At 39.5% G+C, this 20,146-nt stretch overlaps 1 protein-coding gene across 1 annotated transcript in view; it reads right to left on the bottom strand.

The window, feature by feature from the left end:
- ITGA9 (integrin subunit alpha 9) overlaps positions 1-20,146 on the bottom strand; it is a 492,766-nt gene that overhangs the window by 305,109 nt on the left and 167,511 nt on the right. The window contains exon 15 of the mRNA XM_075826987.1: positions 17,446-17,606. Coding sequence (XP_075683102.1) covers positions 17,446-17,606 — 161 coding nt within the window. The remainder of the gene's footprint in view (positions 1-17,445; positions 17,607-20,146) is intronic.

Here is a 20,146-nt window from a genome sequence, read left to right as displayed (position 1 = left end):
CCCTAGGTGTTCCTTTGCTTCTGAGGCCGGTGTTTCAGTCCATTGGGACACTTGGGCCACATGTTGGATAATTATAAAAACTGCAGAAACTGGGCAATAAATATTGAGCTGTATTTCTTAGGTAAAACCTTCTGTGTTACAGATTTTTTTTATTACAATTGAATTTCGGCAAAAAAAATTTAATTTGTAAATTTCACCTCTACTTTGCCTTAATTCCTGTGAAACGCCTAAAGGGTTAAAATACTTTCTGAATGTGGTTTTGAATACTTTGAGGGGTGCAGTTTTCAAAATGGGGTGATTTATAAGGACTTTCTAATATAGAAGGCCTTCAAAGCCACTTCAGAACTGAACTGGTCCCTGAAAAAATAGACTCTTTAAAATTTTTTGAAAATATGAGAAATTGCTACTAAAGTTCTAAGCCTTGTAACGTCCTAGAAAAATAAAAGGAAGTGGAAAAAAACGATGCAAACATGAAGTAGACATATGGGGGATGTTATCTAGTAACTATTTTGGTATTGTGGTATTACTATCAGTTTTACAAGCAAATATATTTAAATTTAGAAAGATGCGAATTTCTGCAAATTTTGGCTAAAATTTGAAGTTTTTCACAAATAAATATTGAATTTATTGACCAAATTGTTTCACTAACATAAAGTACAATATGTCACGAGAAAACAATCTCAGAATCGCTTTTTATAGGTAAAAGCATTCCGGAGTTATTACCACATAAAGTGACACATATTTGAAAAAATCATCTGTGTCCACAAGGCCAAAACAGGCTATGTCCTAAAGGGGTTAAAAGAAAAACAAAAACAAAACTCCTTGGCAATTGTGAACATAATTTCGATTCACCACAAGACATTATCTTGGTAACCAAATTAAAGATTCTTGGCTTCACGCACCAAAGCTATTACACAGCCTATAAATCATGAACCATGTTTTACACACAGTAGAGCTTATGTTGCAATATTATTGCTGTGTCCAATCTAAATATGCTATATACATTTCTGAAAAACATTGTAAGGCCAGATGCCAGGCTCTTAAAGCTCAGACCTGCATATCGATTTGACATTTTAGAGGTTTACACATCAGTCTATAAAGACCGAAGTACAAGAGCCGTCAACCAGAAACAGAGGAACTTACAATTCACACAAAAGATACAGTTTTTAGCAAGAATAAAACGTATTCATCTTACTTAACCCCTTACTTACCCCGCTTCTTACTTAACCCATTACTGACCCGTGCCGGCACATCATGGAGCGGGGAGGGCAAGATGTTTGGAGCGGACTCACGCGCTGAGCCCGCTACATACACTGCAGATGTCAGCTGTGTTTTACAGCTAACACGCTGCTCTAACGGCCAGAAACAGCTCCATCGTTCAATAGCGACCGCAGCATTTATGACACATCTACAGGATATGTCATAAATGTCAGATAGATGCGGGTCCCATCTCTGGGGCCAGCACCTATCTCTAGAACGGGGCCACCTATACCCCGTATCCAACTCCGCTGTCTCCTGGCCACTTTCTGGTTACATGGTCGAGTTACGGAAACAGCGTAACTCTCTGAGCTACGCTGTTTCCGTAACTCCCATAGAACTGAATAGTAGTTACGTAAACAGCATAGCTCAGCGAGTTACGCTGTTTCCGTAACTCATCCATGTATTGCAGTGTATTGTACCAGAGATCTGATGATCGCTGGTTCAAGTCCCCTAGGGGAACTAATAAAATGTGTAAAAAAAAAAACTTAGATACAATTTCAGGAGTGTAAATAAAATGTATAATTTTAAAAAAAATACTTTTCCCCAAGCACAATGTAAACATAAAAAAGATCATAAAAAAATTGCTATTGCTGCGTCTGTAAAAGTCCGAAACTATTACAATATAGCATTATTTGACTCAGTGAACGGCGTAAAAAAACTAAATTTAAAATCCCAGAATCTTTTTTTTTTTGTCACCTTAGTGCTAAAAAGAATGCAATAAAAAGTGATAAAAAAAATCCTATGTACCAAAATAATGGTGCTAATAAAAACTACAGCTCGTCCCGCAAAAAATAAGCCCTCACACCGCTCAAACGATGAAAACATATAAGTTATGGCTCTCAGAATGTGGTGAAACCGAACAAATTTTTTTTTTAAAAATTCACCTGTAGAACGCAGTATTCAAAAAGGTGAAATTTTGCTCTGGGCATGAAGGCCCAAAACATCCCCAGTCATCAAAGGGTTAAGTTACTGGACTGGATACAATATTTTAACCATATATTATAAATAGAAATAGACTGAAGAATTAGTCCTAGGTGTATAATTGAAATGGAAATATATTACTATTATTTCAACTGTAGAATATTTTGCCATTAGTTTATCAGAAAAATCATTTATTATTTATCTATTGTCCATTATAAAGTATTCAATACACAAGGGGATCTTTATTCTGCATCGAAGAGATGTAAGACTAGATTTCTTTATGTACCGCTTAACATCTATAACTTGGCTATACTTGGTATATGTCACTGTAATAAAACAGCAACACTATAATGACATGATATAGGGTAATAAATAAAAGCAGCTTCAAAAAGGAAATGCAATGTAGAAACATCACATTAAGTTTTACATTGTGTCTCTGAGACATCATCTTCTTTACAACAATCTTCAAGCCAAAATCTTTCCAATGTTTTGCTGTACATAATAAGACACGTACGTGTTTCTCTAAACATTTTCTGCCTTGAGAAATACAGCAGGGATCCATCTCTGATGCCCTCTAGTCTAACCACAGAAATAACTATCACATTTGGCTTATTTAGTGGTTTCTACATTCATGCCCGCTGGGGAATTGAGAGCAGAGGTGTGGGCTGTGGTTTGTCTGTTCAAATAAAAGTATTAGAGGAAGCTTAGTGGTTCTCTCTTTAAAAGAAAACCAAAATCAAAATAAAACACGATTCTATATGAAATAGTTTCTTCATCCTCATCTGGAATGCCTATGACTCTTTCGACAGAAGTCTTTCCCATATGAATTAGCCTAAAAATATGGGCCAAGTACACCGGCATCTTTTCTTTTCAGATTGTTTTTTAATTTAAAAAAAAATAGACCAAAACAGAAGATAAAACTCTATTTAAGAAGATACATTCTCATATAACTGCTCAGCTCCGCACCTCGGCCGGGCATTGAAGCCTTTTATACAGCTATCGACAGCGACTGGACCTCCTCAATAGCCCTGTTCGACAGCGGAAGGTCAGGTGAGCCATAAATGGCAAAGGGGAACCCTAAAAGAGGGAAACAGGCAGTGGCACATCGCTCTGTAGCCGATATGCTGACTTTGGTGCCAAAGAAACGGCACCATTACCGCCGCCCCTGACTGTACTGCCTGAAGTCCCGTTGGACTCCATGTCGCTGATCTCCCAAGATTCTCCGGCTGCCCTCAGAGATCCTCCAGACTTAAGTCCACGGACTGGCAGCTCGTTAAACCCCTCCTGACCTGGTGATATGATGGACGCTGTGCCCCTACCCTCATGGTCACAGACACGAGATCCGCCATTACATGAGCCACCACCGACATTCCTCACAGAGGAGAAGATTGTGGTCTGCATATCAAGAACCATAAAAGGTGAGATGAACACACTGTCCTCCAAAATTTCAGCGATACACCATGACCTCCAAAAAATGGGGTCACATATGGAAGCTATAGAATCGAAACTGGATTAGACCGTTAGCAGAGTTAATCAGAATTCGAAAGGTGTACAAGATCTCCAAGATCAGCTAGACATGGCAACAGCCCAGACTTTTGCTGATGAATACTGAAATTCAACTGTTTGCGGATATAGCTCCATCTACTATTCAGAAAACATGGACATTACTCCCACTGTTACAAGTATTACGCTCGCATGATGTCAATTATAGATGGGCATTTCCTTTCCGTCTCTGGTTCATGTATGACAACAGACAATACAGTTTTTTAACTTTCCAAGAAGGGGAAAATGTTCTTGCTAAATTGAAGATTTTGCCTCATCCGGAACACCATTCACCACCACGGGCGATGGGACCACCGGCACCTCTTTCTCCTATGTGGCAACGTCGAAAGCATTCGCAGCTTTCATCGGTTCCCTCTGGAAGTCGTCCACAACAGCCACCGTGATCCTGATGAATGTCCCATGCTTACTTCTGAAATCTGCTCATGTGTTTCCTGATGGGTTAGATGTTCTGGTCCCATGGACTAATTTTGAATTTGAATTACTTGACTGAATGTCTTATATTACCGTATTTTTCCTTGGGATCTGAATCTGCTTGGACGCTGAATTCCCACCATTTGGTTTATTTACCTGGATGTTTGTAACTATATTCTTGGGGTATATACATACTAGTTTTAGTCCACACTTTTGACCGTGCATAATAGACCCTATTAAGTGTTGATTTCAGACCTGTCATAACATTCTAGTTCCTAGTATGTCTGGGTTTATTCTTATTTTTCTACCAGCGCACTACTATGCCCTATAGTGATTTGGTTTGCCCTTTTGAGGTCTAGTGTACTATGAACTATGTATTATATTCTCGGGTTATACTCACCTGATAGGTAGTTGGGTTGTGGGAGCTACTAATTTGGGATATTTTTTTGAATTGTTATACTGATTGCATGAATAATACTTTAGGGCATTGTGCCTTTCCCTCCCTCCCGGGAGCGTAGACTTATCTACCTCGTCCGTACGCACGCGGTTTCTGTTATAATGTTACCTGCTGCAATTCGTCCATTATTCATAATGTATATGCTATTCGGACATCTGCCCTTTCTGGACATCTGGGTAACTTGTGTTTTGCCTGCCTGTCCCATCTCTGGAATGTATATTTTGTGTTATGGTGCTGTAATGGCATTTCTGGATTTTGCCTTGCTTCAGTGCATTCCGGGGGGGGGGGGGTGTAAGCGATAACCACATTGACTTCTGGGTGGGGTATGATGGGGAGTCCCATCCATATGACCTATACATTTATTTGTGCTGATACCTAATGTTGTTGTATTCAGGTCCAGTCCACTAATGTATATGATTTGATTAGGCTTGGCCCGTTTGAGGGTCTGCTCCTCCACATTTCAGTCATTGAGACTGGCCGGTCTATTGACCACATGTTCTTCTTTCTCTTTCCCCTTTCTTTTCTTTCCATCTTCGTTCCTTTACCCTTTCCCATGGCAGAAGAGGTTATGTATATATTTGCATTTTTATTTAGGATACCATGATGGCTGCTGCCAATAACACCCTTTCTATTTTTACTCATAATGTAATAATGTACAAGGATTGAATTCGCCTGTGAAATGTTGCAAAGCTTTTCTATTTTATAAGTCAATTCATGCGGATATTTTATTTTTACAGGAAACTCATTTTTCTACGATTTCTATCCCAGCATATTTCCACAAATCCTACCCGCAACACTACCTAGCAAGTGCATCTACCAAACAACGTGGAGTCGGCATATGGATGGCACATTCTGTTCCATTTACCATGCATAACGTGTTTCGGGATATTGAGGGTCGATTCATTTTGGTATCAGGTACAATTCATGATTCCCCAGTAACGTTTATAAACTACTATGCTCACAATACGCACCAGCAGCAGTTCTTGCATTCCATTTGGAAACAGTTGCGCCCATTGATCAAGGTCCCACTGATTCTAGCTGGAGATTCTAATGTAGCTGTAATGACGGGGTAGGGAGACAGACAGGTGAGCCCTAATCTACCCGCCACTCAGTCCCTGCCTACTTGCACGGCCCGTCCTAGGCGACGGCGTACAACTGGGCGACGGTCCCTACGCTCAATAAGTGCACGACAGACAAACAGACAAGGGTACACAGAAGCTAAGGGAAATGGGGCAGTTGCCCACGGCAACACCGTGAGCAACAAGAGTAGTGAACGAGCCGAGTCAAACCAGGAGTATACGAGGTACCAAACGCAGAGCAGGAGCGTAGTCAGTAAAGCCAGGGTCAATCTGAAGCAGAGGTTAATAGTACAAGCAGGAACAGCAGAGCCAGGAAATAAGACAGAATCACAGGCAAAGACAAGAAGCAAATGAAGGTATACATAGACCGAGGACGGGAGCTAGAACCGTCTGGCCAGGCTGTGATAGGTTCTCCCACTCCTCAGCCTGCCAGCCTGAGTGGTAGCAGATCGAGTCACTCTATCAGACCTAGGAGCAGATGCAGACTGATTAACCACGGGCGTCGGCACAGAAGCTGTGTCTGGCAGATCCTTTACAGTAGCTTTGGACTTCTCTATGGACAAATCTAGGGACCTTTCCTCCAGGGCTATACCTCCTAATAAGTCTAGTCTTTCTGTAGCCTACCTCACGTGACTACATGTTTTACTCTTCCGCCCATCATGTATTTACCCGTATTGATCATATTTTCGTATCATCTTGCCTTGTCCCAAAGTTCAGACAGGCTCGAATATTATCTACCCCTTGGTCGGACCATGATCCCCTTCAAATGCGCATCCTTGATCTGTGTGAACGACCCCGGTTGTCCTCTTGGAGACTAATCGATTCATTGTTGTCTGATCCTGACGTCGTAGGGGAACTTCGCACAGAATTGGAAGCGTATTTCTTAACCAATGTTTCGCAAGACACTTCACCTATCATAAATTGGGAAGCCGATAAGGCTACTATAAGGGGGAAAATTATCCAAATAGCATCACGAAAGAGAAGCCTTAGCACATAAAGAACGATTATTCCTAGATCTTTCAAATCAACTCAACTCAAACGCAATCCATCAGCTGACATCAGACGACAGACCTTAACCTCAATTTGACTAGCTGGGCGGATAAAAGCCTGCGTTGGTCTTCCCATCGTTTTTTCACTCAGGGGGATAGGCCGGGTACTGTGTTAGCTAGACGATTGACCCCTAGGTATTCGGTACATTCGCTTCCAAAGCTTCGCTTGTCAGACGGATCCCTGTCCCAGAACCCGATGAAAATCTTACAGGAATTTCATACGTTTTACTCTAAGTTGTATGAAAATCCTACTTCATTCCCCTCTTTGAGAGCGGAAACCTTTTTCTCTCACTTGCTACCTAAAGTGCTCTCTTCTAGGGATAGGGATTCTCTGGAAGCGGATTTTTCGACTGATGAGGTTATTGCAGCTGTTAAAGTGACTCATTCTAACAAAGCACCTGGACCTGCTGGGTTTTCTTCTTCCACATTTAGCTCTTTTATTTAATGCATATAGGGACGGAGGGGTGGTCCCTCCTCATTCTAATACTGCCTTTATACATGTTATACCTAAGCCAAATAAAGACCATAGTGATAGAGCAAATTATCGCCCTATATCGTTAATAAATGTAGACATCAAGCTTATGACAAAAATTTTAGCGGCCAGACTTAATACTTTCCTTCCTGGCTACATACATGCAGACCAAACTGGCTTTGTACCATGTAGACAGGCAGGAGACCAGACACGGAGGGCTATAGATTTAATAACTCAGGTGCGCTCTGGATGGGATGGAGGAAGCAAACCACAAGGCATGCTTTTAAGCCGAGATTTGCAAAAAGCATTTGATTCCCTTTCGTGGGACTATCTATTTTTTATACGTGATAAGATGAAATTTGGACCTCATTTTGTTACACTCCTCCGGGGCCTCTATGCTCAGTCTTTGGCACGGGTGTGTTCTAAGGGGTTCTTGTCTGATCCCATTCCTATTGGGGGGGGGCACGAGACAGGGCTGCCCTCTGTCACCGGCCTTGTTTGCACTGGCCATAGAGCCCTTAGCTATTCTCATCGCTCCAACTTGGATATTAAGGGCGTTAAAGTTGGTCTAGTTGAACACAATGTGCTTTATTTGCGGATGATATTTTGCTATTTGTGACCTCCCCTCTTACTACACTCCCCAAACTTTTCCATATCCTTACCCATTTTGGAGAAATATCGGGTCTTAGGGTCAATAATCATAAATCTGTGGCCTTAAATTTGTCCCTTCCAGATAGATTAGAAAAGTTATTACAATTAAATTTTGACTTTAAATGGGCATCCTACTCCCTCACTTATTTGGGAATCAAGCTTACACCTTCAGTGGATACCCTCTACAAGTCTAATTATTTACCTCTCTATAAACGAATAGAAACTGATCTTCATGCTTGGTCTCAATACCCATTGTCATGGTTTTGGATATTCGGTAGAAGAAAGGAAATCCCACTGGACGACGCTGATCCTCCCAAAATCGATGCAATAGGCTCCCTTGGGCAAAGAGCTGCTGGTGAAGATTTCAATAAGATCCTGGACTGCTAGGGTAAACACTGTGTTTTTTCCTAGCCTGATGAAGAGACCGGTCCAGTCTTGAAACGCGTAGCATTCCCTCTGATGTATTTTAAAAACGCAATAAATAGTTTAAGATCTTTACCCTAGCAGTCAAGGATCTTATTGAAATCTTCACCAGCTGCTCTTTGCCCAAGGGAGCCTATTGCATCGATTTTTCTTATAGTCATTGTCATGGTTTGGTAGAATTGCTTCAGTCAAAATGACCCTTTTGCCTAGATTACTCTATCTTTTCCGCACACTTCCGATTAGAATTCTTTGTAAGGATATACAGGTTTTACAGTCCAAAATAATGAGATTCATTTGAGGTAACAAAAGATCCCGTATTCTTAAAAGAACGATGTACATTCCCAGGGTGGTGGGGGGATTGGGGGTCCCGCATCTTCTACACTACTATCACTCAGCTCGAATGGCACAAATGACGGATATTTATATGAAACCTGTATTGTCCTCAATGGGTGCAGCTGGGGGCATATACCGCTTGAGACTATATTGTGGCTCCGCCCTTGGGATAGACCCTCAATAATGTCACCAATATTATCACAAATGCTTGGATAGTGGGATGCACTTGCTGGTAGATATTGCTTAAAGTCACCACATGCTCCATTGACAACCATATATTGCAATCCCGACTTCCCTCAGGGAGTGCAGATGCGAACGTTCCATTGGTGGATAAACAAAGGATTTTATAGGATTAGAGATTTTTTTGTAGGGCGTGATATGAAGAACCTGGAGTTTTTCAGAGATGTCCACTCCCTCTCTGGTTCCGAATTCTTCAGACATCGTCAGCTCCAACATTTCTTACTCTCATGGAAGGCTAAGTTTGAGGATATGACCACTGTGACTACCTTGGAGAGGCTATGCTTATTTCCTCTTTCTAGAGGTAAGATATCGTCTATTTATTTAGGGCTAGTTACTCCCAGCACTTAATTATCTTATATGACTAGATGGGAGTCGGAGCTTGGGAGATGGATCTTAATCAGTGGCGTAATTTGGCGTTCCAGGTATCCAAATTGTCAATTAACACTTCCTTGATTGAAGCTGGATACAAGGTTCTGCTTCGATGGTACATGGTTCCCTCCAGGTTATCTAAGATCTATCCTATATGGCTTTCTATATCATTGAAACCTCTCCCTGCACTCCAGGATACTATCCTATTGATCCTGTTTTATAATGACCTAATAAAACTTGGAAAAAGTTTCCGTTTTACTCACATCAGCGCTGGATCCAATCCTTCTTCTCTGCTGCAATCTTCCTATGGTGTGCCGACACGAGGACCCGTGCGCGGTGAACAGTACAAGTTTGCATACAAGGTGAGCTGGAGGCTTCCTCTTTTTCCTAAGATCTATCCTACTTATGATTCGGGTTGCTTTAGACATTGTGGAAATGAGGGTACCCTCCTCCATATTTGGTGGGATTTTCCTATAGTGGTTAACTTTTGGGTAGAGCTATTTAACTTTATCAGGGCTCTAACCAACAGTTCTATACCAATAGATGTGTCTATTGCCTTACTTAATGGTTCATTGCCCCCGATGTCTGGACACCTCAAATGATTAATTCTATATGTCCTGTTGGCAGCCAAATTGGCTATTGCTAGATCTTGGCATACAATCACGATCCCTATGGAATTAGTTAAAAATAAAATGTCATGGATAATGATTAATGATCAACTTCACAGTCAACTTCTAGAAGACAGGATTCGACAGACTTGGGCTCCTTGGAAACATTACTTATCCATTTAATTGTAACCTCCTTCTGTCTCCCTTTTTGTCTTCCTCTCTCTTCTTCCCCCTTCATTTCCTTTTCTAATATATTATTATTATTTTATTTACAGAAAAGGTACGCATATACTTATGTTTACATGTATTTCCAGCTTATTGAAGTTCATGAGACACTGAATCATATTACGCGATATACATGTTTGACATGTGAGTTGTTTGTGATGATGTATTGGTTCTCTTTGTCATATTAATGCATCCTTATTTTTTGTCACTATGATATCTTGTTTGTGTCGCTACGATGACATGTTGGTCGATGAGGTGTTTTTCAAAATATATATTTTTTTGTTGTTCTTGAAACACATTGCACACTTAAAATATTGAACACGAAATATTAAGACAGTGAAAAAAATAAACTCGTACATAAAAAAAAAGATACATTCTTTTCTTGTGTGTTTCTTACTCTGAATTCTTACACTTATTAACACAAAGTCTCGTTAGATATACAAACATGTAATATATGTTCACGTAAAAGGCACATGTAGATTGCTGTTTTACCTATTTTTATTCAACTTCTACGTAAAATAAACACTATTTTTATATTGAGAAATTGCCGCTGAAATTGATAATGTGCACATTGCAAGTATATCTTTTTTCTCAAACTGACACCAGAAAGTCTGCAGCAAAAGTTGTTTCATACCATGAACTATGAATAGTACATAGTTGTAACTTGATGGCAGAGCTCTTTCTCATTTAACTGTGGTTAAAAATGTGAATGCATCAATGTCGCAAAGCCTCATGGTCACAAGATGCTAAATGTAATTGATAAACATGACCATGGTACATGGTTTGCAGGGGGGCACTCAGATTTCACCCGAAAAATATTCTTAAATGGAGTCTGTCACTAGCTTCTTTCTCCGAAAACGCTAAGACCTGATAGATGGTTTTGGGGGTAAGAAACTGGTGACAGACTCCCTATAAGCTATTTTACATTTGTGTGCATGCCAGTATATAGGTTGTGAGTCACACTGGGGACAGGGGACGATTAGTTGGTGCATTCTTTGTACAATGCTGTGCTATATATGGGTGCTATTTAAATAAGCGGTAATAAATAATTGATTGTACTATGTAAATCTACTATATATTACAATGGTGATTTCCCAAATATTAAATTTAAAAAAGCTCTTATAGCAATAAATGAGTTGAGAGTAGTCTTAGGAAACTTATCTTGATTTATAGAAATGATGAAATTGCTCTTTGAATAGTTGTCAGCAGTCCACTGCTCCTTTCAATTTGGTATTGTTCATAATACAGGAAATGCCATGACCATGATGAAAAGAAAACCAAATCATATTTATTCTTGCAGCGATCTAAACAGAATTGATCTGTCTGACATATTGCCTGACTTCATACGATACAAACTATAGCGGGTTAGACTTGATTAAATGAGTCTCTTGCTTATACGCTCCTGACTGCATTCAATTAGGCTCCAGCCAGTGGTCCAGTCCTCAGCGTTACCTCATATCCTAATCAATAATGTATGGAAACTATACGCCCTCAAAGTGCTGCTATCTGTCTGACAGCTTCAATTATATATGATTTCTTAATAATCTCTAGTACTCTCAGCAGAACATTAATATTTCTTCCACTATCGTGTCATGAAACAGGAGATAATATGCAGGACAATGGGCTCCCCCTTTCGATGCCATAAAATCATTCATTTTGCAATAATAATTTTCCAAAAGCTGAAAGGTACTCAAATAATCGTGATAATAAATCCAATACTACTCTATTGGTCAAAAAAAAGGATGGTGTATTAGCCGGGTACAACAAAGCAATGACCCTCAGAATTAAAATTATTTTTCTTATGCTGTTATCTAACATTACCTAAAATGCTCAACTTATTTGTTCCAAAGTGGTATGAATAAATGCTATATTCTATTCTATATGTTACCAAATAAAGAAATGATCACTTAAAGATGTTCTTGGGTTGTGTTGTCCTTTCTTCTGGATTTATTGCAGTGAAGGTCATACCTTGCTAAGTAGGTTACGTAGTGTAGCCTCATTTAATTTAAGCAAACTACATAAGGCTCAGTTCACACTTGTTAGAGGGGGCTGTTCTTGTGTCTATTCAATTAAACTAAATGACAGATCTTTAGAGAAGGAAGAAAGAAAAGTGGTTGAATATTTTACTTCTTCCCTTTCCTTAATATCGATTTATGCTTTGTAAAAAATACAAATGAGGCAGACTCCCCACCCAAACCTCAAAAATTTAGCTTTATGAAGTCTATTTAAAGGCTATGTACAACTTTGAAAGGGATTTTTTTTAATAAACCAGTCAGTCAGTGTGTTTTGTGCAACTTAAAAAAAAAAATCATTTTTACTTTTTGAGATACAGCTGCTCTGTATCCTGTATACAGAGCAGCTGTATCTTACACTGAATCCTGTACCCATGGGATTGAATGTCAGCGGTTTCTGCATGTCTCTGACACGCAGGATCCACCGGTAATCTATCACATCTAAGTTATGAACTTACATGTGACCGGTAACAGCTCGATCCTGCCTGTCAGAGATACACAGGACCCGCTGACACTAAATCCGTCAGTCCTGCGGATCTGACGGGTACAGGATTCAGCGTAAGATACAGCTGCTCTGTATACAGAATACAAAGCAGCTGTATGTAAAAAAGTAAAAAATATTTTTAATAAAAACTAATTAAAGAGTTGCACAAAACACACTGGTTGACCTTTTTATTATAAAAAAAAAAAAAGACCCTTTCAAAGGTTTACATAACCTTTAAATATCATAAGTCTACCCCACACTAAAATGTATAAGGTGCAATCCATTCATAGTTATGGAGAGGTCCATTTTCCCTCACAGTTCACTAGTCTGAACAGAACTTCATGATACATGAGATTATCTGCAATGTTCACTGGTATACTCTGATATACATACATACTGTGGTACACTAATATATAATAGTGTCATATATTCTGGCTTCAGGCAATAATAATAGGATATGAATATTTTGTGTGCCCCTCTATATGACTTCCACAGATAACATTTGCACAGCAGTCCCTGAAAATGGCATTAAAACTTTTCCAACTATGTGTCAAACAAAACTACAAGTGGTGTTAGTCTCTGCGTAGTTTTCCCATTGTGGATAGAAGAATGTGTAACAGTGACTTTCTCCATATAATGAAGTGATAGATGATGTGCTTCCCTATTTTAGAGGTGATGTTGGACTCCACAGTGGAAATTTTGCACAAAATACTACAACAGAATAGAGCTATTTTAAGAGTGAATTTTAAATTGATGCCTAGCTTTATTGGCTTAATTTTATATGTGAAATGTCTCTAAGGCTGGGACAAACTTCATTCCATTTGCCAGGACAAAAGAGGAAATATAGTGGGAAATGTATCAAAACTAGTACAGAGCAAAAGTGGAGGAGTTGCCCATATCCGCCCATCGGGTTCCCTCTCCTATTGGTTGCTACAGTCAATTTTTCAACTTTTCTTTGGCACTACTTTTGATAAATTTCCCCCAATGATTTTCCTTTAGAGTCACTGATGTAAAGACATTACAAAAAATAAAAAATAAATACTGTTATTTTGCCATTGCCACGTTTTAGGTTGTTCATTTATATTCGTTGTCAGGAAAGCCTTAAGGGCACGTTCAGACGTGACGGAATTGCTGTGGAATTCCGCAGCAAACAGTCCGCAGTGGAATTCTCCAGCGGCCGTTTTTTACATTTCTCTCAATACATTTTTAGGCAAGTTAGTTCAGACGTTGCGGAAAACTCCGCTGCGGACCATAGGCTGCGGTGCAGAATTTTCCCTGCGCAGAATGCACTGACTGTTGCGGAGAAGCGGAATTTCACTGCGTATTTCAGCCTTTGCAATGCAAAAACTGAAATCTGTGGCAAGTCTGCTGTGTTTTCTGCAACGTCTGAATTACCTGTCAAATATGCAAATGTTGGTGCAGATTCGTTGCGTAATTGCCCCAAATCTGCACCAACATTTGCAGCGGAAAAATTCGGCCACGTCTGAACGTGCCCTTACTGTCAAGTACAGAATCAAACCTACATTGAATTCTTACTCCACTCAGGGTGTATTCACACAGTACGGTTTTGCTGTGTTTTTTTGCCGCATGGCTGAAAACCGCAGCGAAAGACTGCATTCTTACCATGGTTTGCCACACTAAAAAAAAACGCATAGTTTTGCAGTATGAATACAGAGTTTCCTATGAAATTCTTAAAGAGCATAAAAAACACTACCCTCTAATAATTTAATAGCATGCAGAGGCATACATAAAAATGATTGCACCTGGTAATGCATTTTTGCCATAATGGACTGCAAAAATCGTAAGCGTCTGTTGTTCCCCCATCACTACTGAGACAATTTGGTATGGACAAAGTTTAGCCAGCCTTATCTATACACATACTGCGACAATCTTGATAGCAAGGTTGACGGGTTCCTTTTAAGTTTTCTTTGTCAGCAGGTGTAATATAGTAATACTGTGCTAAAATGAGTCATGCATTTTCAACCACATAAACTGTTAACAAGAGAAATGAAAAACCAAAAGTTTGCTTATGTTATAAGGAGAGTTAACAAAATAGAAAGACAATATAAATGACATGATATTATTATTTCTTCATTTATTTCATGCATTATGTTTATAGATTATGTGTATGTACCTGCATAATTAGAACTTGTCAAAAAAATAAGTACCGTATTAAAAGTTTAAATTACAAGAAGTTAGAAGAGCAACAAAAATACAGGAATGAGCAAAATTCTGTAGAAATTAGAAGCCACCCCCAATTCAGGAGACAATTTGACTTTTTTTAAATGGCCAAGCAATAAGAAATTCTAAAGACATCAATAGAATTCAACTCAAAAAGTTATAAACCAACAGCAAATTCCCACACTGGGCACCTGGCTCCTGAGGTTTGTTCAGGCTTCCAATAAAAATAATCTTTGTATATCTCTCTATATACATATATACATATATAACTGTTGTCTGTTCTTTATGCACGGCCAAACGACTGGACCAATCTGCACCAAATTTGGAACATTAGTAAATAACGCGCTTCCGAAGGTTTAGACCGGGTTTCAGTTCTACCGTTCTCGACATATTCACAAAAGCAAATATGACACCACTGGCTTCCACATCAAGGACCTTCCTCCATATCACATCGGATGACCTGTATTAGCCAATAGAAGATCGCAGGTCCTTCATCCTTAGCCTCACTCACCTACACACAGTTTTAGACCAGGTTTCCATAACAACCCAGCCATCTTTCTTTACTCGACAAGTGTTACTCGACATAAACTAACTGTACCTATACTGGATTTGGGAAGTCTCACAAATTGAAACCTTTTCATACCAGTCATGCCTCCAAAAAGGAACCCTGCACTTAGACTAAAGACTCCTGTGGCAAAGCGAATGGCTGTTGCCCGAGCTGCTGAAATCTCTCAAGAGAACCAAGCCCGTGGATTTCAGCATTCTCATAAATTTAACCCCTTTCAGACCTGTCATGCCTCCAAAAAGGAACCCTGTACTTGGACTTTATTGGATATGTTGGCTTCATATCAGTAGGAAATGACGTTTTTAACCATAAACACAAACAACAAACAAATAGACTAGTGTGAAGCCGGGTAATTCTGCTACTCTATATTATAAAAGTCTGTTTGTCGTCCTCTATAGGCATCCAAACACCTGAACTATTTGACCCAAAATTTGGCTCATAGGTACATCCGGTGTTCAGGAAGGTTTTCGTAAAGGTCCGAACCTTGCTGTTGTTCTCTGCTATCAGCCTTTATCACATGATCACGATCCAATACTGTAAAAACGAATACAGACATTCACTTTTATAGTAAAGATGGCAGTAGCAGGTAGTGCACTTTACAAGATACCCCTAGATGGGAAGGTACAGGCGGCCGGTTACCCATAGCAATCAATCAGATTACTCATGGCCAGGAGGAAACCTGCATTACTAGATGCAGAGACTCCTCTTGCCCAACTGCAAGCTGATCAAAATACGTCATACGGCTGCTCGAGCTGCTGAAACTCCTCAGCAAACTTGGGCTTTCACAGCAACAGATCAGACAGGTGGCTCTCAGAAGCACAGAGACTCCTACCTGAACCCAGGCTAGTCAGCAGGCTGATAGAGCACATCATCATGTTCAGCGTGCTAATGAGTGGGCTTTCATGCGTGATGCTGTTTTCAATTATGATCCAACCATAGTCTATGGCCAACTGGCAATAAAACTTTCAATGTTGTTAATCAACAGGCTCTGTCACAGTCTTATGACTCCATTTCCTACCAGTTTAGATGTTAGGTATTTAGGAAGTTAAAATTGTAATAAACAGTGTGTAACTGCCAGGGTAAAATGGAGCTACTAGCGATTTCCCCATAAACCAAGAAAATACGAGGGCATGTATTGGCCTCCTGGGCACACGAACAAATCCAAAGAACACACAAACAGACAGACAGACATGTTATGCCCGGGTAGCGCCGGGTACTTTTTCTAGTACTGTATAAAAATGAAATTCTGTTGTCTGTTCTTTATGCACAGCCAAACGACGGGATCAATCTGCATCGAATTTGGCACATAAGTAAATCACGTACTTTCAAAGGTTTTACACCGGGTTTCCGCTCTCTAGGGTCTACCGTTCTTAACATATTCCCAAAAAATTGCAATACAAAAGCAAATATGGCACCACTAGCCTCCACATCAAGGGTCCTTCTCCATATCACATCAGATGACGCGTATTAGCCAGTAGAAGCTCACAGGTTCTTCATTCTTAGCCTCACTGACATACACACAGTCTTACGCCAGGTTCCCATAACAACCCAGACATTTTTGTTTCACACCGGGTTTCCATAACAATCCAGCTATCTTTCCTTACTCGCCGTGAACGAACTGTACCTAAACTACACAGTAACTATACTGGATTTCAGCATTCTCATAAATTGAACCCCTTTCAGACCAGTCAAGCCTTCAAAAAGGAACTTGCACTTGGACGAAAGATACCTGCAGTAAAACGAATGTCTGCTGCTCGAGCTGCATCAGTAGGAAACAAAGTTTTTAACCACACACAAACAACAAACCAATAGACCCGTGCGAAGCCGGGTAACTCTACTAGTAATATATAAATTTAGTACATGGCAGTGACTTTCCTAGTGATGTTCATGTAGTTTTACTACTGGGAGGTCAGGGTCAAGAGACTGACAAGTGCAAAAAACAAACTTATTGATTCTGTTTGCTGTAAACAGCCATAAGGTTCTATTCGAATGTGAAAATTGCAGCAATAAAACACAATATGACCCTTACAATACACAATGCCACTATACTATGAGGTATTTAATATGTAGTGAAAGATGCCTAGAAGACTATGGAAGGAGACTAGTCAAGGAAGAATACTAGACAAGGTAACAATTACATACCTTTACTTGTGCAAGATACTGGTCACACTTCTCCTTCATGTGTGTGAGCTGCAGCTTCTCACTAATATGAGCAACAGTCTCCCCAGATGAGATCAGGAACACTCTGGGCTGATGACCACTTTCTCTTTTCACAATATCCGCAGTTAAATTGTACATCAAATCTGAAAGATAAGGCCAAAGGTGAGAATTAGTCAGTCTTTCCAACAATCTAGGTGTTTGTAGCCTACATCACTAGAAAGAACTGCAGGTTCTGGTCATTTTCCAGATAAAACACTTCGAGGATGACCTATCTAGAAGCAAGTATCCGAGGTTAAAACAGTTAATTTTACTTTTCAACATATTAAACCTGATTGGAAAACAATTAGTGCAGAAATGGTGACTGATATACAAATATTTAATAAAAATATTTCCCATCCACAGAAGCATATGGCCATTACTTTACACAAATTTGCATTATATACAGAGGGTTTAAAAAAAACAACCAAAAAAAACAAATAAATAAGATGCTGGTTTTTAAACAGTTGTATAATAAACAGACATACTCCCCAAAAAATCCCAGCAGCACCTCAACCAGTGGACAGTTACGATCAATAAAAATGCTTTTAAAGTTCACATACAGGCTATCGTAATGTAAGCCTCCAAGATAGACAGTTCATAAACTCTGACTTGTGGACAAAATATTTACATTGAAAACTGACCCTTCCTGGCAACTTGAAGTGACTAAAAAACAGAAACATTCAGGCAAAATCAGATAACTAAATGACAAAGGGTGAAACTGAGAAAACTGCAGGTAAAATACATCCACACAACGTTTTAGTTAAGCAAAGGGAGAATAATGACATGAGAAACATAAATATTATTTTGTAAAACAAAAAAGAAAAACTATATCAGAAATATAACCAGGCACTCTTGGGTCATTGAAAAATTATGAAAATTTATTTAATTATTTAAACTACAAATATTTTGAAAATATAAATGTATTCACACAAATTAAAACATTTTTATCTTCTGGCCAGGAAAAGGTTACATACAGATACAAATAACCTCCTATACAAAATATATTGCTAATAAGTAAAAAGCATTGATGTACACCTTGGTTTCCCCACAAAACGGGGTAAATAGCATAGATCCAAGAAAAATCGCTAGGTTGAATTCACACCTGCGTTTTTTTTTCCCTTTGCACATACTTATGTGTATTTCCTCCAAAAATTTCACCCGTCACTCCTGGAAAGGAGTTTGAAATTTGCAAAGATCTCCACCTCTTTTTGAGAAAAATTATATTGAGACTTTGGCATGGGGAAAAGAAAGAGGGGGACAATGGAAATAAAGACATAGATTTATCATCACAGCGTGAGACAACTGGATGCGATATAGCACCCAATTTGGAACTATCGGATCTAAACACATTGGTGGACTTAAACGAATTATGGAGGGAGAGTAATCCATGTGGGGATTCAAATGAATGCATAGGAGATCTAGCGGATCTCATTCCAGAATATACAGGATTACGTAAAAAAAGCAGTACAATGCCTAGCGTTTACTCAAATAGATGCACACATGCTTTTCTGGAGGCAATGCTTAGGGACATTGGTCTCATTGACTGGTCCTCCCTCCTGTGTGAGGACAACCTAACAAAAAGGGAACGAAAGGCTCTGAAGGAATTGCAAAATTTCAAAAACATTGTGATAAAACCCAGTGATAAAGGGGGAAATGTAGTGCTTCTCAGGGAGGAGGACTATGTCGGTGAGATTAAAAGACAGCTAGATACCGATGCATATATCCTTCTAAAAGATAATCCATTGACCAATATAGCTGAGATACTGAATAGGAAGCTGTTATTTGCGTTAGATGAGGGTCTGATAAACAAACACGAATTACAATATCTGGAGGTGAGAGAGCCACGAATGCCCACTATGTATGTACTTCCAAAGGTGCACAAGGACAGGAATACTCCCCCGGGCAGACCTATTATTTCGGGCTGTGATGGCCCGACAGATCACCTTGGGAAGTACATAGATGTGAAACTAAAACCTTTTGTCCGTACACTTCCTTCCTTTGTATTGGATACAGGAGATCTCCTTAATAAAATTCATAATCTGAGAATCGATGAGGATTTTCTTCTAGTTGGATTAGATGTAGAATCATTGTATACTTCGATCCCACATGACATTTGCTTAAGAGCAGCTGCACACTTCTTGGAGAGGAGGGGGGGTGATTGGGCCCATCAGAACGAATTTATTATAGAAATGTTAGAGTTCATTTTAAATCATAATTGTTTTTCCTTTGATGGCAAGTATTATCGCCAGACACATGGAACAGCCATCTTTCAGAATTGGCACCGTGTGATATTGATATCGCATTTTTTGTTGGGTTTTCTATTGGGTATGGTTTTCTAAACCTAATTTTGTTTTATATAAATATTATTTTACCTGGATAAATATTCAAGCAATTTAGGCTACGTTCACACCTGCGTTGGTATTTCAATTGTTCTGCTTCGTCAGAGGAGAAGTACAACGGAAATACCGGAAGTGCTGGTTCTGTTGTACGACAGACACCACCAGTGGTGAACGGAAGCATCGACTTTAATGTGTTCCGTCGGGGTATACGTGGTTTTACCGGAAACTATTGCACAACATGCTGAACTATTTTTTCCGGTATTTTCTGCCGGATCTGTGATGGAGGCCCGGTAATGGAGCCTGCA

Source organism: Rhinoderma darwinii, chromosome 5, assembly GCF_050947455.1.
Source record: "Rhinoderma darwinii isolate aRhiDar2 chromosome 5, aRhiDar2.hap1, whole genome shotgun sequence".
Lineage (NCBI taxonomy): Eukaryota > Metazoa > Chordata > Amphibia > Anura > Rhinodermatidae > Rhinoderma > Rhinoderma darwinii.
Note: the sequence above shows the minus strand (reverse complement) of the source record. Positions and strands in the feature narration are given on the sequence as shown.